General features: G+C 43.1%; 1 protein-coding gene across 9 annotated transcripts in view; it reads left to right on the top strand.

Annotated features, from left to right (window-relative positions):
- The window catches only part of DST (dystonin), a 783,726-nt gene that overhangs the window by 344,552 nt on the left and 413,141 nt on the right, over positions 1-26,033 (top strand). For 4 of the 9 annotated variants that reach the window (XM_082250079.1, XM_082250078.1, XM_082250081.1 and 1 more), the window contains one exon: positions 19,105-19,271. In XM_082250079.1, coding sequence (XP_082106205.1) covers positions 19,105-19,271 — 167 coding nt within the window. Of the gene's footprint in view, positions 1-11,330; positions 12,295-19,104; positions 19,272-26,033 lie in introns of those variants that run through there. The other 5 variants (XM_082250075.1, XM_082250072.1, XM_082250077.1 and 2 more) reach the window with 3 other exon arrangements.

Raw genomic sequence — 26,033 nt, 5'->3', positions numbered from 1 at the left:
ACCCAGTACAGGTATCTACTGAAAAATTGTATAATGTGTGGCAAGCCTTATTTTATGCTATGGTGATGCTCACCTTCTTGCCAAACCAGCAAGATGTTGCCTTGTTGCTGCACTCTTGCAAGGAAGGCTGTAGAGCAAGCGAGCAGTACCGATTAGGAAACATACCAGTTGCACTTTAATTCTGTTGCTGCTAAGGTGTCACAAGTTACAAAATTGTCAGTGTTACATGATCATCACGTCATTAACCAAAGTAACCTTTCTTTACTCCTTTATTAGCCAACCTCATTAAGTTGGTAACTCCCAAATCATTCCATATATGATTTGTTTTTAAAATTATTACAATGTTTACTTTGGATCTTACATTTTTAATTAGACTTCACTAGGAGTATTAACATGTACAGGCAGCTCCAGCAGGCTCTGTGTTACCAGCATTTTTTAGGCCAGTAGCAAAGTGCTACAGTTTTCCCCCCTGAGGATAAGGAATGTATACAAGAGCCTTCAAGATGCTAGGATTAACATTGTGATGAATGCACATATGGTCGACTTTTCACAAATACAGTTTAGTCTATTATAGACTTACAGCATAGTAAATGTATACAATACATTATAAAACGAGTAATCATAGCAAATTATACTTGTAGTAAACTATGTTTTAAATAATTCTGCTTTTTTAATTGGATGATGAGGTCTGCTTGTTCGTACATAACTTATCTTTGGGTATTAGTTATTTAAATGGTTATTCACTTTTCTAAGAAAAGAAAAAAAGGAGATAATTAGAAACAAAGGTTTGTCAGTTCAAGATGACCACAATGTATTTCTAATGTAGTGAACCAGAAACCGTATTGTGCCTGTCCCCCTGATAACGCTATTAGCTTGAGCTACCCGTAACTGGGTTCTGATTTGTAAAAAAACTGTAGAATTGTTTTAATATATGTTTGATAGTTATCAGCTTAAAGTAGAACTCCAGTTGAAAATAACAAAATAAAACAGCCAATTAAAAGACAAAATAACACAACTAGCTTTTATTTATTACAGGTGTTTATATATGTGTTGACAATTTACACAGTGCTTTACATACTGTACATTCACATCAGTCCCTGCCCTCAATGAGCTTGCAATCTAAGGTCCCTATCTCACATGAATGCACTTACATACTGGGCACAATTTGCATACCACATTGTCTTTGGAGCCTAGGAGAAAACCTGGGGTACTTGGAGGAAACCTACACAAGCACAGAACATGCAAGCTCCATTCAGATAGTGTCTTGTCCAGGATTTGGACCAGGGACCTTAGTGCTGCAAGGTAGATATGCTGACCACACCGTCACTTTTTTCTGCCGGCAGACGTTTCTGATGATCAGTATCAATCAAACCACTTCCTCTGAGTCTGTGACCGGACAGTGAAAGGAGAAGTAGCACAGTGATGAACTGGCAATGCTTTTTCTTCCAACAGCATTGCTGTTGTCAACACGTGTGTGCTGCTTCTTCCTCTTACACTCCAATCCTGGTGTACAGAGACTGCATGAGACTACGAGATACTAGGTCAGGTTCACGTTCTTATACTGTTCTTAAAATTACCATAAAGCACTGAACTTGGACTAAAGCAGCTATAGAGGGGATCCTTGCATCACTTCTCCAGCCCGTTAAAGAGAAAAACAATGGCAATGATCAGAATCAATTCATTAGCTGAAGAGGCACAGCCAAAAATCATCAGGGAAGGCCTATAGTCCTGTAAATGATATATTCTCTGACCATAAATGATGAGATTGGGTGAAAATTTGTTAATGTCTAAAAACATCTTAAGATGATCGCATGAGTATAAAACAATCATGAAAAGCTTAGTACCTGTGGAGGAGCCATAATGGTCTAATAGCTCAGCATGGTGGCTTCCTCCCAATTTGTGACTAGAGTAAAAATCCATTGCATCTGCTCAGGCCCCTGCTGCTGCCTCACAGTCTGTGACCCGAAAGTGTAAAAACCCATAACACTCACATAACTTGGTCCTCTGCTGCTGCCTTTCACCCCTTTACCTTCCAGTGTAATAATTCATCCAATGCAAAAAATAAGTCCCTTGCTGCCTCTTAACTTGTGACCTTCCAGAATCCTACACGGAGGACACTGATCAGTGAGTTTATTACTTATAGATGAGAACACAGGTATCCCAGTATTTTGCCTAAGGCAGACCTTCAGAGACTTGTGCTAAGCGAATACTGTTAATGGGTAAATTAAAATAGAGTCACTCCGCTGCTACATCTGTGTATATAGTATGAAGGAAGGAAGGAAAAACATTTTGGTCAGACTTTAAAGGCAGATGGGACACTAAATAGTATAAAAAACATGTTAATGCACAAGTACTCATTCAATTGCTCATTTATCTGGAACACTATACAGTGATTTGATGTATCATTACTGTTATTGCTAGATGCATTTGTGCACATGTTTTTAACAACGCACATGGCATACGTGCCTTTGTTTTAACATTGTTCAGGTACAAATGAATATGCTTAGTTTTTATATTATTTATTGTCCCATCTGCCTTAACTGCTGGTTCACACCCTTCCGACTTGTCAGGCGACTTGGTCGCCTGACAAGTAGCTTCCAATGCTGTGCAATGGAACCGTTCTAATCAGAGCGACTCAAGTCGCTCCGACTTAGAAAAAGGTTACTGCACTATTTTTTTGCAAAGTCGGAGCGACTTGTATTGACTTCCATTATGAGAAGTCATTGCAAGCCGCGCCGAAGTCGCGCTGCACGGGCGACTTCATTAGTCGCCCGAAGTCGGGGGCGACTTTGAGTCGGATCAGTGTGAACCGACTCTTAAAGTCAAACCAAAATGGTTTTCCTTTCTTCCTTCATGTTTATGGGTAAAAGAATGAATAATAAAAAAAAAAAAAAAAACAGATGTGCTAGAACAGCCTTTTTCAACCAGGGTGCCTTGGGTTTTTTTTAGGGGTGCCTTGACAAAATGCCTACAAATTGCCCCACGATTGTATACAAGCCAGCAGGTAGATGAAGGCTGCCTTTTAGTTACACAAAGCCACAGGTTTTTATTGTGCACCATTACAACCTTCTAGCCACCATGCATCCTAACAACCAATGACTTCATTGGTTGATTAGAGAGACATAAGGCACCTGCTCAGCATTCTTGTTTGCCCTCTCCTGCCCCTCTCCATCAACTCTGGGGTCCCATTAGCTGAGTGATGGAGAGAAACCGAGGTAGAAGAGAAACATTGGAATACTAATTAATACCAATGTGCAAAGATATATTTGCTTTGGAAAAATAGGTATTTTTTAATATTGGGTGTCCTACATGTATGGATGTTGCAGCGCTATTCCTTTAGTTTTATACATTTTAGAATGGGGTGTTTCGAGATTGTGTGCAGAATTATTAAAGGTGCCTTGACTGAAAAAAGGTTGAGAAACACTGTGCTAGAATATGTGTAAAAGGTTTAATAATGCCTTATCAATGTTCTAACCCAGAAAGATAATATGTATAAGCTTTACAATGTATTAACATTCAGTTATTTTATGAGTATACCTTTCCTAATGTGTATGAATTGTAAGCACTACATTACTCTCAAGTCTTGCAGAGAGTTAAAAAAATCTTATATATCTTACCATAGGGTTTACATGGAGAGAGGCCCCTGTATTCCAAGGTCATGGATATTCAGATTACCTGGGTTTGAAAAGCTGGCTATATATATAGGACATAGGATAGTGGATGAAATGACCAACCACTGACCTAGTTTTCCCCTGACACCTCATTTATGATTGCACTTGTATCCATTCAGCATCCATGTGTTGTTAATAACTATAAACTATGTTATCCCAATGTCCAGTCATCAGCCTTTACCACAGTGGCAAATATCAGGTGACTGGCAAAGCGACTTTATCGAGTAAATCATTCTACACCAACAAATTTGGGGTTAGATAGCATGATATGTTAGAACGTGTCTGATTACCAAGCAAAAAACATAGGGGGGCCAAAACTGAGATGTTCTATGCAGAGAATAGATGTGATCATAAATGACTACATACATAGATTGGGTCATCAACATTTTTTGATTGTCATTCAGTAATCCCCAAATTTGCTTATTTTGCAGTGGAAGCAGCTGTATGAAACTTTGTGAGGCTGGTATGACTGCAACTTCCATCTGAGCAACATCTGTTGGTCTTAGAACTCTTAGATTATCTAGTCCATATGCAGGACGATTATTAGTACAGGGCTTTTAAAACAACTTTTTGGCTGATAGCTATGGATAAGCATCTTTAAGATTTAAAAAATTGTCTGGGATTGTTTATTTCCTGGTTGTGAGAGAGTGCCACCATCCTATTTGTGGGAGCATGGATGTACTTTGGACAGGCATAGGAAAATTGTGGGGCTCTAGGGAAGCTCTGTAGGGCTGAGGTGTATAGTGGTATATCCTGGCAAATTTTGGTGCCTGTGTTTCTGTTCAGCTGATTGTTTATGTTGTTGTGTGGTGTCATTACAGATTCACTGTAAACTACATTGGTGTTTGTTATACTTCCAGTAGAAAGTCTACCGAGTTTACGAACTTGAACATCTGCCTTGGCAATGTATTTAACTTATTTGAGGAAAAAGTGTTGCACAGCTTATACAGGAGGACAGGACACTCTATGGCCTGTAGCAAATAATAAGTAAATACATTTTACTTATTGTATAAAAGGAGCAAGTAAAACAATAAGGAACCGGGGGACAAGTAACCTGCTCAACCGGCGCTAGCACACAAGATTACAATGTAATGTAAAATCACATAAAATCACATAAATTGAGCTGCTGCTATAACAGGAGATCATGTAGAAAAGGTGCATATAAAATTTACAATAGTCCAATATAGCAAACTATAACGCACTAGCAGCGCTAAAACAAAGTGCAATACAGGAGGTAAAGTTCATGCATAGTGCCCGAAGGGTATCCACTGATGACAGTCCTAAGCACATATGAATCCTTGTTCCTGAACTGCAACGGACCCTCCACCACACCAAAGTGCACCCCCTTAAGTGAATGCACCAGAACTTGGATAAAGAAAAGCTCCAAACAAATGCCGATCACCCACTGCAAGTAGATCATACGATCTCCCCTTGGCCAGGACCGATCAAACTCCAGACACAGCACCTGATTGACCTCATTCTCAGCGGTATGTGTAGCAAGCCAGGATTCAATGATGGTACATGTGGGAATAACAGATCTCATAGAACAGCACCGTTTGACTAAAAGCCTCTTTATTTTCCCAAGCAAAACAACCCCTGTAGATATTGCACTTACATGTCATACAATCAAGTTAGGCATGAAAACAATAGAAGAGAGGCATGACCTGCGTCCCGGAGCCGGTCCCCGTAGTAAGGTTCGTCGCTGGTACCTAGCTGGAACGAGAGGTATGACATGTAAGTGCAATATCTACAGGGGTTGTTTTGCTTGGGAAAATAAAGAGGCTTTTAGTCAAACGGTGCTGTTCTATGAGATCTGTTATTCCCACATGTACCATCATTGAATCCTGGCTTGCTACACATACCGCTGAGACCGAGGTCTATCAGGTGCTGTGTCTGGAGTTTGATCGGTCCTGGCCAAGGGGAGATCGTATGATCTACTTGCAGTGGGTGATCGGCATTTGTTTGGTGAGTGCATTCACTTAAGGGGGTGCACTTTGGTGTGGTGGAGGGTCCGTTGCAGTTCAGGAACAAGGATTCATATGTGCTTAGGACTGTCATCAGTGGATACCCTTCGGGCACTATGCATGAACTTTACCTCCTGTATTGCACTTTGTTTTAGCGCTGCTAGTGCGTTATAGTTTGCTATATTGGACTATTGTAAATTTTATATGCACCTTTTCTACATTTTACTTATTAGTGTTATAAATTTGAATGATGTACAGATAGAGTGGGAACATCCCAAGATAAGTAGACGCACCAAGGTGGGCAGAGCTGGACCTTGAAATTAGATGGTTTCACTAATGACGTGTCCCAAAGGTATAATATGCTAACTGTAGATTTAGGTAATCCGATTCCACCTATGACAAACATATCACTTTTGAGTAGATTATCCCCCTGAGCTACTATGAAAATTGTATACAGTTATATTGATGTTCTTAAAAATATTAAAGCTGGTATCTAAAGTTTGTTAATGGAGTTTCTTAATTTACCTGTATTTTTGAGCCTGCTTGCTCTGAGACTTGGAGTGACTGCCCCCTAAATTCTATCATACATGAATTTATGAGCTAGAAGCCAACTATATAAAATTATTTCTGAAGAACCGCTGTACAGGGAAGTACAGAAAAAAAAAGGAAAAAACAGTTTGCCCATGCATGAACAAGCAAAAGCAAGCAATCCAACACATTCAGGCATCATTTTCCACCATTCAGCTTTGGTATTGTCTAAACAGTAGAAGTGAGCTTGCCATCAATCACTTGAGATTTTCTGATATGCTGGAAGGAATGTTTTGTCTCGCATGCTCCTCATTAGAGATTGACTGAGGTGCAGAAAAGATTGTAATTGGTCCCAGCAGTTCACTGATTAAGTCTGGTACACACAGACCGAATATCAGCTGGTTCAACAGAAATGGGGTGACATTCGGCCTGTGTGTACAGCAACCTATCCAACAGAAACCAGTCTAGCGACTGGCTTTTATTGAATGAGTATGCTGTAAAAACCAGCATCCAATCAGCGCTTGCAGCCAATGGCTGTGAGCGCTGATCAGTGTATTCTGGTGGGAGGGGGGGGGGGGGGATTTCCCCTATTAGGACAAAATAGCTCAACAGTGGAGATCGCTGCACTAACATTCCTTAGGTTAGTGAGGCGACCTCTCAGTTTTTTTTTTTCTTTAGCCCTAGCCCCCTGGGTTGAATGAAAAAAAAACCTCCCCTTGTGTTCCTAGAATTACTCTCAGTGTCAGATGTACCCATATCACCTATTCCATTTTTTGCTTTTTTGCCACGTAATTAATCCAGCTGGATAGCATTTTATCTTGAAGGCATGAGGTCAACAATGCTTAAAAACCAAAATAGTTTTCAACTACATCCAGTTTTTCCTCTTTAAATATATACATGTACATCCTGAAATATGTGGTTACTTGCTACATGGGCCATATATGCGAGCATTTGGACAGATAACTTACAGATTGTCAGCTTGAAATAGCGACCATCTGCTGTCTAGTGTACGGAGAGACTAAAATAAGACTTCACCTTCACTGTGTATGAAATACAGTAATTCCTCTACTGGACACAGACTATTCGTCCTCATATCTGTTATAGATCAGAGCGGTTACAAAGGGGAGGAAAAACATGCTGGGAACTCAGGGTCTGTTGATGCTTTCTTTTATAGATAAATTAAATGCTCTGGCATCATACAATGCAGAACTAATGCCAAGATGTACAGTGACCGGTGAAATAAGGCATGCAGAAATTTGTTTCCAATGTAAATATATTAGAGAAGAGGCAAACCTTTGAGAAAACGTTCAGTGTAACCAGCAGAGCTATAGACGTACAAGTCATAACAGTCTGCTTGCAGTTGCATCAGCTCTTCTTTATCTCCATGGTGAATGTAGCAGAGGATATTGTTAGCAGCTATACTTACATTATTTATATTAAGTACTATTCACAGTCTTGTTTCATGAAAACAGCCTGCTTTGTTAAAGACCATTTCCTCCCAAAATTTGTAAAGCTTGTCTAAGCTTTCAGAAAACAGGGCGTGGGCAGCTGAAATTACACTCTGGAGAACTCAGTGAGGAGGGCTCTGAGAGCTGATTGGAGGGAAGACACACGCCCCCTTCACTCAGCACACAGGAACAAAGCTGAAATTAGAATTCTCCCTGAGGAAGACACGTAACCCGGTGTAGCTGGAGGCTAGGTTTGTTTACAGTTTACAGTCCCTAAGAAGGAAGGCAAGGTGCGTCCAATTCTGGACCTCAAGGCACTAAACTGCTTTGTGCGGGTGCAGAAGTTCAGAATGGAGTTGCATGGTGGTGGCTTCCTTGCATCAAGGGGATTTTGCTTGCCTCCATTGACATCAAGGACGCTTACCTTCACATTCCAATATGTGTCGGTCTCCAGTGCTTTCTCCACTTTGCCGTGGGAGAGGAGCATTATCAGTTTGTGGCCATACCCTTTGGTCTCGCTTCTGCTCCTCGGGTCTTCACGAAAGTGTTGGCCCCGGTGCTAGCATTGTTACGCCAATGGGGGATCGCGGTACTGGGCTACTTGGGCGACCTCCTTCTGTAAGCGGAGTCTACTACTGCTCTGGTGGAGAACCTGGAGATCATCATACGAGCATGAGGGTGTTTGGCTGGATTCTGAATTTTTAGAAGTCTGCTCTGGTTCCGTCCACAAAGCTGGACTATATGGGTCTGACTCTTGACTCATCCTTAGCCAGAGTGCTCCTTCCTGTGGACAAACTCCAAAAACTATAGGCTGTAATTCATCGCCTGCTGTCCAGCAGATAGTAATCCCTCCGGATTTGCATGCGGGTGCTGGGCTTGATGGTGTCTACCTGCGAGATGGTTCTGTTTGCACAGTTCCATACAAGGTCCCTGCAAGGGAGATTCTGGCCAAATGGGACAAGAATCTACAGTCTCTGGACAATCAGATCCGGCTGAGTCAGGGAATGAAAGAGTCCCTGATATGGTGGCTTCGTTCTTCGGCGCTACGGCTAGGCAAGTCCTCCCTCCCATTGTATTGGACAGTGGTCACGACGGATGCCAGCCTGTCCGGCTGGGGAGGCATCCTCAGCAAAATTTCTGTTTAGGGGGTCTGGACACTGAAAGAGTCCAGACTACCGATCAATGTCTTGGCACCTTGAGCGATCAGACTGTGTCTGGAACATTGGACGGATCGTCTTCACGATGTACAGTGCATATTCAATCAGAGGTGGCTTGTGTCAATCACCAGGGGGGCACAAGAAGTGTCCTGGCAGCTCAGGAGGTAGTCGTCATTCTAAGGTGGGCAGAACAGTTTCGTTCTAGCCCTCTCTGCTGTACACATTTCCGGGGTGGAAAACTGGCAGGCGGGTTACCTCAGTCGGCAGGCGTTGGACCAACGGTCCCTTCATCTGGAGGTGTTTCATCAGCTGTGTCACCGATTGGGCATTCCCGAGGTGGATTTGTTGGCGTCCCGGTTCAACATAAAGGTGCAGAGGTTTGTGGCTTGGTTATGGGATCCTCTGGCGGACGCCATGGATGCGCTGGTGGCCTCATGGGGTCAGTATCGTCTGATTTACACCATCCCTACTTTCAAGCTTCTGCCAAGACTTCTACACAGGATCAAGGCAGAAGGGATTCAGGTCATCTTAGTGGCCTTGGACTGTCCTCGTCAGGCTTGGTACGCCGATCTGGTGCGGCTGGTCACTGACGTTCCCTGGAAGCTTCCTCTCGGGGAGGATCTGCTGTCCCAAGGACTGATCTTCCATCCTGCTTTACAGTCGCTGGCTTTATTGACTTGGCTGTTGAACGGTAGGGTGATGGGATAGAGGTTTGTCTGAGTCGGTGATTCCAACGATGTTAAAAGCTAGGAAATCTACTTCTAGGAAGATCTACCATCGCATGTGGAAGAAGCACGTTGCATGGTGTGAGTCTCTTGGGATTCATCCTCGTTCTTTTTTCGGTGGCTCGGGTCTTAACCTTCCTTCAACGGGGGATTGAGCAGAAACTGGCCTTGAGTACTATCAAGGGTCAGGTGTCACCTTAGCGGTCTTCTTACAAGGGCCCTTGGTCACATACTCCTTGGTGTGTGCTTTTCTTCAGGGAGATAGGCACTTGACCCCTCCAGTGCGGTCTCTGTTGCGGCCTTGGGACCTCAGTTTGGTGCTCTCAGTCCTTCAGAAGCCTCATTTTGAGAATCTTTGGGAGATTCTCCTGCTTACGCTGTCCCAGAAGGTGGCCTTTTTGGTGGCTTTCACCTCTGCGGGCAGGGTGTTGGAATTTGTGACGTTACCCTGTCGTTTACCTTATCTGTTGGTTCACAGTGATAAGGTGGTTCTTTGTCCCTGTCCGTCGTTCCTTCCTCAGGTTGTCTCTGATTTTCATTTAAATGAAGACATTGTGTTGCCTTCCCTGTGTCCCAGGTCAAAACAGCCAAAGGAAATTGCTATGCATGCCTTGAATGTGGTCCGGACGATTAGGGTGTACCTGGCAGCTACGGAGTCTTTTAAGAAATCAGACTCAATATTTGTGCTTACGGATGAGCCGTGGAAAGGGTTGTCCGCTTCCTCTGCGACCATTTCCAGATGGATCAGACAGATAGTGATTCAAGCCTATTCCATCAAGGGTCAGGTTCCTCCTTACCCTGTCAAGGCACACTCTTCTCGGGCGTTCAGTGCCTCCTGGGCCTTCCATCATCAGACATCAGTGACGCAGGTTTGCAAGGCAGCCACCTGGTCGTCAGTGCACACTTTCACAAAGTTCTATAAAGTGGATGTGTTGGCATCTGCGGATGCTTCTTTTGGCTGCAAGGTTGAGCTCTCGTTACCTGGTTGGCTATAGTTAGCCTTTGGAGTTTCTTTTCATTGTTCCCACCCCTCATGTTTAACACTGCTTTGGGACGTCCCAATGGTTAAGAAGATCAGGAGCTGTGTCCGTCAAAGAATGAAAGAGAAAATTGGATTTTTGTCTTACCGTAAATCCATTTTTCTGATGTTCATTGATGGACACAGCACCCACCCCTCTGTGAAGTTGTACCTCTTCTGACATTGCTTGTAACAAAACTGAGTACCTAAAGCAGGGAGAGTGAGTATACCCCCTGGGACTGCCCATAGGCATAGCCTGACTTTTTTTCTACCTAGTGTCCTACTCTTGTAGGAGGCAGTATAACCCAATGGTTAAGAAGATCAGGAGCTGTGTCCGTCAATGAACTTTAGAGAAATGGATTTTACAGTAAGTCAAAAATCCTATTTTCTACCATTTGACATAAAAAAAAAAAAAAAAAAAAAAAAAAAAAAAGCTGCTGCTGGGCTTTAAACTATATCATAGCTATATAATGATTTTCCCAAGTTTTAAACTTTGCACATAAAATGCTGGAACAACCAGGTTTTACAACAGCCATCCCGACATATCCAAGGTTGTATATCCCTTTAAAAGCTGACAATAATCGTAAGAAATGATCTTTTAAATGGCACGAAGTATTTTGACTTAGTTCTCCTTTCTGTTTGCTCAGATCAGTAACTCCAGGTAATGGTTCCAAAGGTTATTGTGATTCGTGCTATGTGTCAGGAAGCTGGATGAAGTGAAATTAAAAGGCATCTGACACTTTTCAGTCACATGGCAAGTGTCCTGCCTTCGAAAGCTAATCGCTCTCGCTTCATATTTTAGCACAGAGGCAATTATGTGTTTGTCTAAGAGGATTGGTGGCCAGAAATAAGTCAGCGTCTAATCAGACACAGGCCTGGACTGGGCACTTTGCCATGACATTTATTACGTGTGCATTTCTCAGCTACCAACATGGCTGCTCACTGCAGAGCTAGGGAATGATCTCTGGGAGAAGTCAGGATGCTTGGCTCACTTTGAAGCTCTCTGTGCTGGACACACAGGATATATCTGCCAGGGTCATCTCTTACACTGAAATGTAACTAGTCTTCTTTACAAATGGGCAATGTGTGTGGATGTGTGCGAGCTCAGAAGGAGGAATACTATATTGATCCTGCGAAGACTCCTTTTAGTCCTGGAAAGAATTCTTCAGGCAGAAGATTTTTTAGAAGAAGAAAGTCAGGGAAAAAGAATGAGGCTGAGAACTGCGATGGAGCAACGGCAACAGAAGCTGAAGCAGAGAATAACGGAGATGGATATAGCCCTGAGGATTTCTTTCTGGGTGTCAGTACCAAAACCTCTCCAGTCACACAGCGATCGTCAAAGTATGTCTGTAACATCCCATCGGCAGACGCGGACAACCTGGCCGCACTTCCCTTGGAATCATACAATTCAAGCAGTGTTGAACCGGCTGCCCAACGGGAACTTTGTCTGAAAAACATCAGTTTTGCTGTGAACAGAAATCTTTCTTTCCCAAACATTCCAAATAAATTAACATTCCTTCCCAACACAGATGCCTGTTATGAAAAACCAGCATCCGGCCTAAGCTGTGACTGTATACTAGCACAGGAGACAACTAGTACAAATAGCTGTTGTGATACAAATGGTGAAAGTGATGTAAACAGACAAGAGAAAATGAAGAGCAGTGATTGCTTGGTGTATGCAAGGTATTACAGTGCTGCAGAGCTAGACAGGCCCTCTTATGTGTCTACTTTACCTTCCATTTCAAGAGACGGCTTGCTGTCCTCTTCTTGCCCGGCAGTGCAGGTAAACATGACAGACCTTAATAAATGTTATTGTTTATGCTTATTTTCCTGTGATAGTGAAATTTATGAACACCTCTAGAAAATGATTAATAGAATTCAGAATATTCTAATGTATGTCCAGGGCTGAGCCTGTGGCTTTTAAATGGCTTTGACTATCAGGTGCCTGTTTCAGTAAAATAAAAGCACAATCCAGCAAATGACAGCCCTACTAATATTTATTGCACTGCTCTTCGTGAGAAACATTTCTTTGACCTTTCTTTGTTGTATCGAGTGCAGAGAAAACATTAACCTATACTGCCCAGTAAAAAGATTTACCATAGAGTAAAATATTATGGCCTTTCTTTATTGTGAGAGATCTAGCATGATAAATGGTTCTTTACTGTGATAGATCTAGCATTATATAGAGTTACTTCCTGTGATAGATCTAGCATTATACGTTTTTTAAAATCCAGCAATATAATGGGTTATTTGCTGTGGTAGATCTTGCATTATGAAGGGGTTCTTTACTGTGATAGATCTTTTATTATGAAAGGGTTCTTTACTGTGATAGATCTAGCATTATGAGAGGTTACTGTGATAGATAGCTGTCATTATTCAACCTCAACTACTATGTAACTATGTAGATCTAGGATTATAAAGGGCTCATTACTGTAAATGATCAAGGTTTATGAGGGGCTACTTACTGTAAGGGGGATTTTACTGTGATAGATCTAGAATTTTAGGGAGTTCTATACTGTGATGGATCCTGCATTGTAAGGGGTTCTTTACTTTGATAGATCTAGTATTATAAGAGTTCCTAAACTAAGATAAATCTAGCATTTTAAGAGGTTCTTTACTGTGATAGATCTAGCATTATAAGGGGTTCTTTAATGTAATATATCTAGCACTAAAAGGCGTAATTTACTGTGATAGATCTAGTATTTAAAGGGATTCTTTTCAGTGATAGATCTGGCACTTTAAGGGGCTCTCTGCTGTGATCGATGTAGCATTATAAGGGGTTATAAGGCATTATAAGGGGTTATAAGGCATTATAAGGGGTTCTGTATTGTGATAGATCTAGTACTTTAAGGGAATCTTTTCTGTGATGGATCTAGCACTATAAGGGGTCTTCTACTGTGATCGATCCAGCATTATAAGGGGTTCTTTATTGTTGTGATAGACATAGCATTCTAGCAGGTTTGGAGAACTAAAAGCACATGATTAAACACAAGTCACTATATATATATATATATATATATATATATATATATATATATATATATATATATATATATACATATATATATATATATATATATATATATATATACATATATATATATATATATAATAGGAACTTGTGTGCAGTCCTTCATTTACTTAGAATTTGTAAAAGCAGTTTATTTTTACAATTTTCAATCATGTTCTCGACTGGGTGCAGGTCTGGTTATCTGTTTTGCTGCAATAATATAGGTTTAGGAAAAGCAAAAGGCAGAATGTATTTTTCAGAACCGAAGGTACCCACAATTGTGTTAACAGACTAGGTCATCTTTAGTTCTCTATAGGTGTTTGTTACAGTCAGGTGTTGGGACCTCTGAAGACACCATCAGTAGAAAGAGTAAATTCAATCACACAGCTGTAGAGAGCCATACTTTGGATGGAGTGTGTTGATGTCAAGATGGATTGTGTTTCTGCACTCAGGAGTCACAGGTGTTTACGTACAACTGCAGCCAGCAGCCTGTGAAAATTCATGAAAAGGTGGGGCAGATGAGTGACTTTGGATGCAAACTGTCTGTGTCCAAGGATGCTGATCTATCACATTGCTTGTGTAGCTCTTCAGATATGTGATTACATGAATACAACAGCGCTTTTTGTCAGCCTGTCATTGATGTGTACAGGCTGTATGTATTCAAGGCTGCTCATCTATCCTATTGCACATGTTACTGCTCAGGTGTTTGGTTACATGCATACAGCAGTGGCATCTGTCAACCTGTCATTGATTTGTACAGGCTGTATCCAAGGCTGCTCATCTATCCTATTGCACACGTAACTGCTTAGATGTGTACTTACATGCATACAGCAGTGGCATCTGCCAGCCTGTCATTAACTTGTACTGGCTATGTCCAAGTTTGCTCATCTATTCCATTGCACATGTAACTGCTCAGATGTGTGGTTACATGCATACAGCAGCGGCATCTGCCAGCCTGTCATTGATTTGTACATGCTGTATTCAAGGCTTCTCATCTAACCTATTGCACATGTAACTGTTTAGATGTGTGGTTACATGCGTACAGGAGCCGCATCAGTCAGCCTGTCATTGATTTGTACAGGCTGTTTCCAAGGCTGCTCATCTATCCCATTGTACATATAACCATTTCGATGTGTGGTTACATGCATACAGCAGCAGCATCTGTTAGCCTGTCATTGATTTGTACAGGCTGTTTCCAAGGCTGCTCATCTATCCCATTGTACATATAACCATTTAGATGTGTGGTTACATGCCAGCAGTGGCGGCTGGTGCTCAAAATTTTTGGGGGAGCGCAAACAGAAAAATGTAATAGGCATTGCTTTGCGGCAAAAAACGCTGTAAAAGATTGCGTGACGTTGAGGTCGCAAAAGTGTGAAAGGGGCCTTCAGTAATTAAGGTATAGTGTGCCCCCTTTCAATGCAGAGAGACCAGTGTGCCCCCTTTCAATGCAGAGAGACCAGCGTGCCCCCTTTCAATGCAGAGAGACCAGCGTGCCCCCTTTTAATGCACAGTGACCAGCATGCCCCCTATTAATGCACAGTGACTAGCGTGCCCCCTTTCAATGCACAGTGACCAGCGTGCCACCCCTTTCAATGCAGTGACCAGTGTACATGCCCCCTTTAATGCAGTGACCAGCGTACATGCCCCCTTCAATGCAGTGACCAGCGTACATGCCCCCTTCAATGCAGAGATCATCATACATGCCCCCAATGCAGAGACCAGCATACATGCCCCCTTCAATGCAGAGATTAGCGTACATGTCCCCAATGCAGGGACCAGTGTACATGCCCCCAATGCAGTGATCAGCGTACATGCCCCCAATGCAGTGACCAGCGTACATGCCCCCAATGCAGTGACCAGCGTGTGTGCCCCCTTCAATGAAGTGACCAGCATACATGCCCCCAGTGTAGAGATCAGCGTGCGTGCCTCCAATGCAGTGACCAGTATACATGCCCCCAATGCAGTGACCAGTATACATGCCCCCAATGCAGTGACCAGTATACATGTCTCCAATGCAGAGATCAGTGTGCATGCCTCCAATGCAGTGACCAGTATACATGTCCCCAATGCAGAGATCAGCGTGCGTGCCTCCAATGCAGTGACCAGTACACATGCCCCCAATGCAGTGACCAGTATACATGCCCCCAATGCAGAGATGAGCATGCGTGTCTTCAATGCAATGACCAGCATACATGTCCCCAATGCAGAGATCAGCGTGCGTACCTCCAATGCAGTGACCAGTATACATGTCCCCAATGCAGAGATTAGCGTGCATGCCTCCAATGCAGTGACCAGTATACATGTCCCCAATGCAGAGATCAGCGTGCGTGCCTCCAATGCAGTGACCAGTATACATGCCCCCAATGCAGTGACCAGTATACATGCCCCCAATGCAGTGACCAGTATACATGTCCCCAATGCAGAGATCAGCGTGCGTGCCTCCAATGCAGTGACCAGTATGCATGTCCCCAATGCAGAGATCAGCGTGCATGCCTCCAATGCAGTGAACAGTATACATGTCCCCAATGCAGAGATCAGCGTGCGTGCCTCCAATGCAGTGACCAGTATACATGCCCCCAATGCAGTGACCAGCATACATGCCCCCAATGCAGTGACCAGCATACATGTCCCCAATGCAGAGATCAGCGTGCGTGCCTCCAATGCAGTGACCAGTATACATGTCCCCAATGCAGAGATTAGCGTGCATGCCTCCAATGCAGTGACCAGTATACATGTCCCCAATGCAGAGATCAGCGTGCGTGCCTCCAATGCAGTGACCAGTATACATGCCCCCCAATGCAGTGACCAGTATACATGCCCCCAATGCAGTGACCAGTATACATGTCTCCAATGCAGAGATCAGCGTGCGTGCCTCCAATGCAGTGACCAGTATACATGTCCCCAATGCAGAGATCAGCGTGCGTGCCTCCAATGCAGTGACCAGTATACATGCCCCAATGCAGTGACCAGTATATATGCCCCCAATGCAGTGACCAGTATACATGTCCCCAATGCAGAGATCAGCGTGCATGCCTCCAATGCAGTAACCAGCATACATGTCCCCAATGCAGAGATCAGCGTGCATGCCTCCAATGCAGTGACCAGTATACATGTCCCCAATGCAGAGATCAGCGTGCGTGCCTCCAATGCAGTGACCAGTATACATGCCCCCAATGCAGTGACCAGCGTACATGCCCCCAATGCAGTGACCATCGTGCGTGCCCCCTTCAATGCAGTGACCAGCATACATGCCCCCAATGTGGTGACCAGAAAACATGCCCCCAATGCAGTGACCAGCATACATGCCCCCAATGCAGAGATCAGCGTGCGTGCCTCCAATGCAGTGACCAGTATACATGTCCCCAATGCAGAGATCAGCGTGCGTGCCTCCAATGCAGTGACCAGTATACATACCCCCAATGCAGTGACCAGCGTACATGCCCCCAATGCAGTGACCAGCGTGCGTGCCCCCTTTAATGCAGTGACCAGCATACATGCCCTCAATGCAGAGATCAGCGTGCGTGCCTCCAATGCAGTGACCAGTATACATGTCCCCAATGCAGAGATCAGCGTGTGTGCCTCCAATGCAGTGACCAGTATACATGCCCCCCAATGCAGTGACCAGTATACATGCCCCCAATGCAGTGACCAGTATACATGTCTCCAATGCAGAGATCAGCGTGCGTGCCTCCAATGCAGTGACCAGTATACATGTCCCCAATGCAGAGATTAGCATGCGTGCCTCCAATGCAGTGACCAGTATACATGCCCCAATGCAGTGACCAGTATATATGCCCCCAATGCAGTGACCAGTATACATGTCCCCAATGCAGAGATCAGCGTGCGTGCCTCCAATGCAGTAACCAGCATACATGTCCCCAATGCAGAGATCAGCGTGCATGCCTCCAATGCAGTGACCAGTATACATGTCCCCAATGCAGAGATCAGCGTGCGTGCCTCCAATGCAGTGACCAGTATACATGCCCCCAATGCAGTGACCAGCGTACATGCCCCCAATGCAGTGACCAGCGTGCGTGCCCCCTTCAATGCAGTGACCAGCATACGTGCCCCCAATGTAGTGACCAGCATACATGCTCCCAATGCAGTGACCAGCATACATGCCCCCAATGCAGAGATCAGCGTGCGTGCCTCCAATGCAGTGACCAGTATACATACCCCCAATGCAGTGACCAGCGTACATGCCCCCAATGCAGTGACCAGCGTGCGTGCCCCCTTCAATGCAGTGACCAGCATACATGCCCCCAATGCAGTGACCAGCATACATGCCCTCAATGCAGAGATCAGCGTGCGTGCCTCCAATGCAGTGACCAGTATACATGTCCCCAATGCAGAGATCAGCGTGCGTGCCTCCAATGCAGTGACCAGTATACATACCCCCAATGCAGTGACCAGCGTACATGCCCCCAATGCAGTGACCAGCGTGCGTGCCCCCTTCAATGCAGTGACCAGCATACATGCCCCCAATGCAGTGACCAGCATACATGCCCTCAATACAGAGATCAGCGTGCGTGCCTCCAATGCAGTGACCAGTATACATGTCCCCAATGCAGAGATCAGTGTGTGTGCCTCCAATGCAGTGACCAGTATACATGCCCCCAATGCAGTGACCAGTATACATGTCCCCAATGCAGAGATCAGCGTGCATGCCCCCTTACTTACCTGGAGCAGCAGCGGCGGCGATCGGCTCCTCCTCAGTCCCCCGAATGGCTTCTTCTGCTCGGTCCTGGCGCGTCTCCAGTACTTCCGGTCCCGCCTCCTCCTCAGCCAATGGCATGGGGTTTGCCTTGCGGCCAATCAGGAAGCGCATATCGGACGCGCTTCCTGATTGGCCAGGAGGAGGATCGGTGTGACAATAGCGAATTTTCATTCGCTATTGTCACACAATGGTCTGGCTCGGGACGCACTGCTCTGCGCCCCGGGACCGCCCTTTCCATCGCCCTATTAGAGCCTCTGGCTCTAATCAGGTGATAAAAAAAAAAACCCCATTGAACTCCATGCATCCGGCACCCCTGCATGCACATTAGGGGGCCGGACGCATGGATTGGGGGGCGGCACCCCTGCGCTCCTAACGAGCCGGCCACCACTGAGCAGCAGCATCTGTTAGCCTGTCATTGATTTGTACAGGCTGCTCTCTGGCCACACCTGTAAGCAAAAACACCTGTGAAGTAAATCTGAGTTTTTTTTTTCTAATTTACTTCTAAAAATGTGACTGCTATCCTTTAATGTAATCAACCTTCCTCCACCTTAGAAAACTGTGCATCCCCTGATCCTTCCAGTCCAATGTTTTCCAGATATGCAGGCATAATATAGCAGAGGAGAGAATGCTGTCAGTAATTATAAGTAAATCAGGAGAACAAAATTTTGTTGGGAACCATAAATGTACAGTAGCATTTTATCTCTGCATAGTTTGCTCTTCTAGTTAACCATTGTACCCATGGCATACTTATTGTACCATAAAATCCACTGAACTGCACTGTCTTAGCGAGTCACTTGAAGAAGATCACTTCAAGCACAGCATCTTTTAATAGATTTTGTTATAACTGTTTTTGTCTTGCGTTACAGATTTCTGACATCCATGTTACTGGAGAGTCAGAAGATATGTCAGCCAAAGAAAAACTTCTTCTTTGGACACAACAAGCTGCAGAAGGCTATGGTGGAATTCGCTGTGAAAATTTTACGACATGCTGGCGAGATGGACGACTCTTTAATGCCATCATTCATAGATACAGGTGAGTGTATAATATTGCTTTATAGGTTTCTTGGCAATACAGACATGATGAAGAAGATGTTTTTGCTGCTCTTAGTATGAACTATGTTCAATAGTTAGTTAAAGCCCAACTCTAGATAAATCATTATATATCATTTTAGATGAAGTTGAGAAGAATTAGAACCTCTGTATGGGTTTTATTGCCATTTGTATCTCTGTTGTGGAGATTTTCCCTCACTTTCTGTTAAGACAGGAATTGATAAGAAATCTCTTCAAATTGCAACACAAACAGAAGTACATTCTTAGTACAGTGGAGATGGGTTAGAACTTTTACCACTTTGTATCCGGGCCAATTCTGACACTTCACTCCCATGTGTAAAACACTACTTTTTTAAGCTAGAAAATTACTAAGAACCCCAAAAACTTTATATATATATATATATATATATATATATACAGTGGGTACGGAAAGTATTCAGACCCCCTTAAATTTTTCACTCTTTGTTATATTGCAGCCATTTGCTAAAATCATTTAGGTTCATTCTTCTTCCTTGATGAATGTACACATAGCACCCCATACTGACAGAAAAACACAGAATTGTTGACATTGTTGCAGATTTATTAAAAAAGAAAAACTGTACATATACTGTGGCGGTCAGCCCCCCTGGGCAAAGTGACGTATCGGTACGTCACTTGCCCGCGAGCCAATAGGGGGCGAGCGCGCACCGCCGGAGGCTCGCTCCCGCCCCCGCTCGTTCACTGCCATCCCGCCCCCTGCTCGTTCACTGCCAACCCAGCGAGAGTGACCGGCGGCTCACATCGGAGCCGCCGGTCACTCGCGATCTCCCGCTGGAGAGGGAGAAAGGCAGGCGGCTAATATAAACAAAGCCACCTGTCATTTTCCCTGGTGTAACTGCAGAGATCATACGGTCCTGCTATGTAGGATCGTATGTCTCTGTGGTTACATCAAAAGCCACGCCCCTTTACAGTTAGAAGCAAGCCCCTAGGGACACACTTAATCCCTGGATGTCTAATAAAGTTAACCCCTTCCCTGCCAGTGTCATTTTTACAGTAACAGTGTATATGTATACCACTGATTACTGTAGTAATGTCACTGGTACCCCCAAAAGTGTCAAAAATGTCAGTCAAGGGTCCGATCTGTCCGCCGCAACGTCGCAGTCCCGCAAAAAAATCGCAGATCACCGCCATTACTAGTTAAAAAAAAAAACAATAAAAATGACATAAATCTTTCCCTTAGTTAGTAAACTTTTGCGCAAACCAATCAAAATACGCTTATTGCGATTTTTTTCACCAAAAATATGTAGCAGAAAACAAATTGGCCTAAAATGTTAAAAAAATTTGATTTTTACATTTTTTGGGGGGATAATTTCATATAGAAAAATGTGTAAAATATTATTTTTTCAAAATTGTTGCTCTTTTTTTGTTTATAGCGCAAAAAGTAAAAATCGCACAGGTGATCCAATACCACCAAAAGAAAGCTCTGTTTGTGGGAAAAAATGGACGTATATTTCATTTGGGTGCAGTGTCGCACAACCGCGCAATTGTCCGTTAAAATCACGCAGTGCCGAATCGCAAAATAGGCCCTGGTCTTTGAGCAGCCAAATCCTCTGGGGCTTAAGTGGTTAATGAAACAAAACACAATATTTTCCCCAATTTTTTTGTAAAATTTAAAAGATGATGTTATGCCGAGTAAATAGATACCTAACATGTCACGCTTTAAAATTGTGTCTGCCTGTGGAATGGTAGCAAACTACATTGCTTAAAACTCTCGATAGGCGTCACTTTAAACACTTTTACAGGTTACCAGTTTAGAGTTACACAGGAGGACTGGTATAGAATTATTGCTCTCACTCTGAAGTTCGTGTTAGTACCTCACCTGTGTGGTGCAATCACTGTGTACATACACTATATTACCAAAAGTATTGGGACGCCTGCCTTTACACACCCATGAACTTTAATGGCATCCCAGTCTTAGTCCGTAGGGTTCAATATTGAGTTAGCCCACACTTTGCAGCTATAAAAGCTTCAACTATTCTGGAAAGACTGTCTACAAGGTTTAGGAGTGTGTCTATGGGAATGTTTTACCATTCTTCCAGAAGCCCTGGCTCGCAGTCTCCACTCTAATTCATCCCAAAGGTGTTCTATCAGGTTGAGGTCAAGACTCTGTGCTGGCCAGTCAAGTTCCCCTACCCCAAACTTGCTCAACCATGTCCTTATGGACCTTGCTTTGTGCACTGGTCCAAATCATTTGGTGAAGGGGGAAATTATGGAGTCCTGACCTCTACCCGATAGAACACCTTTGAAATGAATTAGAGCAGGGACTGCAAGCCAGGCCTTCTCGTCCAACATCAGTGCCTGACCCTCACAAATGCGCTTCTGGAAGAATGGTCAAACATTCCCATAGACACACTCCTAAACCTTGTGGACAGCCTTCCCAGAAGAGTTGAAGCTGTTAACGTTGCAAAGGGTGGGACAACTCAATATTGAACCCTACGGACAAAGACTGGGATGCCATTAAAGTTCATGTAGGTCTAAAGGCAGGTGTCCCAATACTTTTGGTTACATAGTGTATGTGTGCGGGAGTAGCGTATGCGTTTGCATTTGCGCGTAAGAACGGCGGGACAGGGGTGTTTACATTTTCTTTTTTTTAATTATAATTTATTTTATACCAAACTTTATTTTTTTAGACTTTTTTGGAGGATTTACTATATTGCTATCAGAAGCGATGAACAACATCCCTTGGGACAGCCTAGGGCAGTGATGGCGAACCTTGGCACCCCAGATGTTGTGGAACTACATTTCCCATGATGCTCAACTACACTGCAGAGTGCATGAGCATCAAGGGAAATGTAGTTGCACAACATCTGGGGTGCCAAGGTTCTCCATCACTGGCCTAGGGGGTGTAAGAAACACCAGATGGTCAATAGATTCAAACTTGAGAAGATTGTGCATGATTTCAAACATTTCCCTCATTTCTTTTCTGTGCTTTCATTGTTCCTTTATATAGAGTTTACAGTATAAAAGATTAAAAATGATATGGCTGTTTTAGGCATAGTTGTCTTGAGTGAGAGTAGAGATACATACTACACAAAGGTATTGAGGGGCGTGTTAGTCGGATTATGTTTAGTAAAGTGGACAACATTGGCAATTGACTGGGCATAAAAATGGTAGGATGAAAGGCAGATCATACAGAAAACAGCTTTATAATATTACAATATGTTTTTATTATATGTGCACTATTTAGTTATCATCTGTACATGTTTCAAATTATAAACCCTGAATTACCTAACATGCATAGACTCCATCACAAATTCCATGTTTTCCTAGATAGTCATAAACCTAACTTTATAGCTGTTCATTGGGATCTCATTGTACTCGTTAGGACATGTCATTTGATCATTTACAAGTGAAGGGGAAGAGACTTGCTTTCCACATTAATAATAATTATACTAATGTTAACATATAGCATTGAATATGAGGAATTCCTGAAATGAATATTTGTTCAGTGATGCTAAAACTGTTACAACTATTGGCTCATCACGAAGGTCATACAACCAACATTTTCACAGAAGTGGTCTGCAGTGGCAGCCTTCATGTATCTGTCAGTACACGTTTCCTAAGCATCCTCCTCAGTGGACTGTCGAAGAACACTTACCTTTCCATTATAATCTAGTTATTTTTCTCCCTTATGGAGCTGCTTAGATGGTCTCTTGCCAGTGTTTAGACATGTAATCCAAAAGTGAGGCTCAGAAATCAGGCAGAGCTAATGGTTGGTCTTCTAGGATCACTTTACCAAATACTGGCATGGTCATATGACCAGCAGCGAAAGGGAGCGTAATTTGAGGATTTTAGAGAATACGTAGTTTTATCTGTTGTCTTTTGTTCACTTTTTGCTACTTTTTATGCCAAGCTTGAATTACGATTGTAGATCAGCTTTAGGCTAGTTTAGGCATATTTTGACCTTCTGTTCATTAAACCCCTTCTTGCCTAGCCCTGCATTCCTTTAATTGGGTATTTACATCCAGGGATGGAAGGGACTGCCTGATCACTTGACCACTGTGATTTGCTGTCACTGTGGTCACATGATCAGGAGCTGGTCCTGCCAACTCCTGATCATTACTAGAGACTAGGGATGATCGAACGGTTCGGGTCGACCATCGGTTCGACCCGAACATTGGCTGTTCGAGGTTCGGCCGAATTTAGAACTTTTTGCTGAAAAAGTTCGGAATTCGGGCAACCAGAACCGACCAAAATGCAATGGGCCAGGAAATGGGCTTTAAAAGCCTGTGATTGGACCAGAACCATTAGTAAAAGGCAATTGAGGGGGCAGGAGAATGCTAGGAATGTGATTGGAGTGACTAGGGGGTCCCTAGGCCAATCATTAGTGAATAGGCCCCCAGTATATAAGATAGCCCCCGCCAAATTCCTAGCATTGTAATACAGGGACATGGAAGAGAGTGGTAGCAGTTCTGTTAATTTTACTTTAAACGTGTCATTTAGCATTTATTAGTGTGAGGAAAGGGATATCTAGTGTAGTTAGGGTGCTATTTTCCACTTTAGTTAGATGCAAAAATTTTGTTTCTGTAGGGAAAGTGTTAAGTGCCAGGGTGACCGTAATGTAGTGTAGGGTGAACTGACACTGTCTGCTATGGCAGGGTGACCAAACCCTTCCATATCAGGGTGACCGCTATAGAGAAAACATAGTTTATCTTAGGTCACATTCAGTGCACTAATATGGCTTCTCGCCGGTCAGCCTGCTTTTTGGCTGCAGGCGTTTATAGGGATTTTTTGAGGACAAGTTTGGAGTCAGGCATGACATCTAAACTTGTGTATTGGGGTATATATACACACACAGAAGTTGAGATGTCATGCCTGCCTCCAAAGAACCCAAAAAAATGCCCCAAAAAAAACCCCGTTTTTTGGGCATTTTTTTGGAAGCAGGCAAAACATCTGAACTTCTGTATAGGGGTATATATACACACACACACACACGTATATGTATATATACCTATACACATATATAGGTGTGAAAGTAGCAGAACACTACTTGCGCTAATGAAATAATTAACACCAATATGGTTACACTCCTATCACACCTATATATGTGTATGTGTAAAATACATATAAGTGTGTCTGTATATATATATATACCCCTATACAGAAGTTGAGATGTCATGCCTGCCTCCAAAGACCCCAAAAAAATGCCCAAAAAACGCCTGCTGCAAAAACACACCTGGGCTTTTTTTTTTGGCGCTGGCGTTTTTTTTGGGCATTTTTTTGGGGTCTTTGGAGGCAGGCAAAACATCTGAACTTCTGTATAGGGGTATATATATATATATATATATATATATATATACACACACATACTTATATGTATTTTACACATATATAGGTGTGATAGGAGCGTAACCATATTGGTGTTAATTATTTCATTAGCGCAAGTATAGTGTTCTGCTACTTTCACACCTATATATTTGTATGGGTATATACACATATAAGTGTGTGTGTATATATAACCCTACACAGAAGTTCTGATGTTATGCCTGCCTCCAATAACCCCCAAAAAATGCCCGAAAAAACGCTTGCTTGTGAAAATAGCGAAGCCATATCCCTGTTCTATAAGTGACATAATACAAACAATCTTTTTTTTTTATGGTTCTGGACATGCTACAGAGCTGAAACTTTTTTTTTTTTCAATAATTGGCTCTCTATCAAAAATGATAATTTTTAAGAACTTTTTTTGTGTGATTAATAGTCCCTGGGGCATGACCCAGAACCCTAGGCACTTTTTAGGGGCATTTATCGGGTTTTAGGGCTTCAAAATGGTGTTTTTTGATTACCGAAGTTCGGGTCCCATTGATTTTAATGGGGTTCTGAAATCCGGGCCGAACTTTTGGGAAGTTAGGGTGTTCTGGTCGAACCAAACTTTTCAAAAGTTTGATCATCCCTACTAGAGACCTGGAGCTGTCTGTGTCAGCTTGGTCACTGTGCTAGGAATGTGCAGCAAGTACACTTTCAGCACTGAAACTTTGGATGTATATGTGCAGCTTCTAAACACACCACACATATCTGTCCATGCTCCCAGAACAGTGACCGAGCTGTCATAAGCAGCTCCTGGTCTCTAGTAATGATCCAGGGTCAGCAAGACCACAAATTATCCGATGACAGGTTTTCAAGTGTGTTGACTACACTTATACCATAGTAAAAGTACTGATTTATAGTAGGTTGAAGTACTTAAATAAGGTGTTATTATTATGTAACTTTAAACAATATACAAAGGTGTTTCATCGTAGTTTAACTAATTTCTTGCTGTGTTTATTTTTATATAAACTGCCCTGTGGGAGTGTTTTAGTGTGCTTATGTTCTTTTGCGTATTGTCTTACAAGGTAGAAGCTGTGATTTTTTTTGGGTAATGTCTGTATATAATTTATTAAATACATGCTTTCATAGGATTGTGACAATACACAAGCCTGCTTCATTTATAGATGGCAGTGTTTAAACTTGTTCCCTGTACTCAGGCCTGTGCATGACTTGCATTCCATCTGACTGGAGCAGTGAAGGCCAAAACATGCACTAGTAATGGTGAGGACCTAAAGGGATTGCAAAGAAAAAGAGTTTGGATTTTGCTTTTAAATACTATTGTCAGTTTGTCTTTCCTGGTATTCCTAAGGCCCGTACACACTACTATTTAAGAAAATTGGACGAACAATCGTCCGGTTTTCCTCAATGTTTAACAGCAGGTTGAAACTGAGCATGGTAATAA

The sequence above is a fragment of the Pelophylax lessonae genome (assembly GCF_965119305.1).
Source record: "Pelophylax lessonae genome assembly, chromosome: 3".
Taxonomy (NCBI): Eukaryota; Metazoa; Chordata; class Amphibia; order Anura; family Ranidae; genus Pelophylax; species Pelophylax lessonae.
This window is presented reverse-complemented; position numbering and strand designations above follow the sequence as displayed.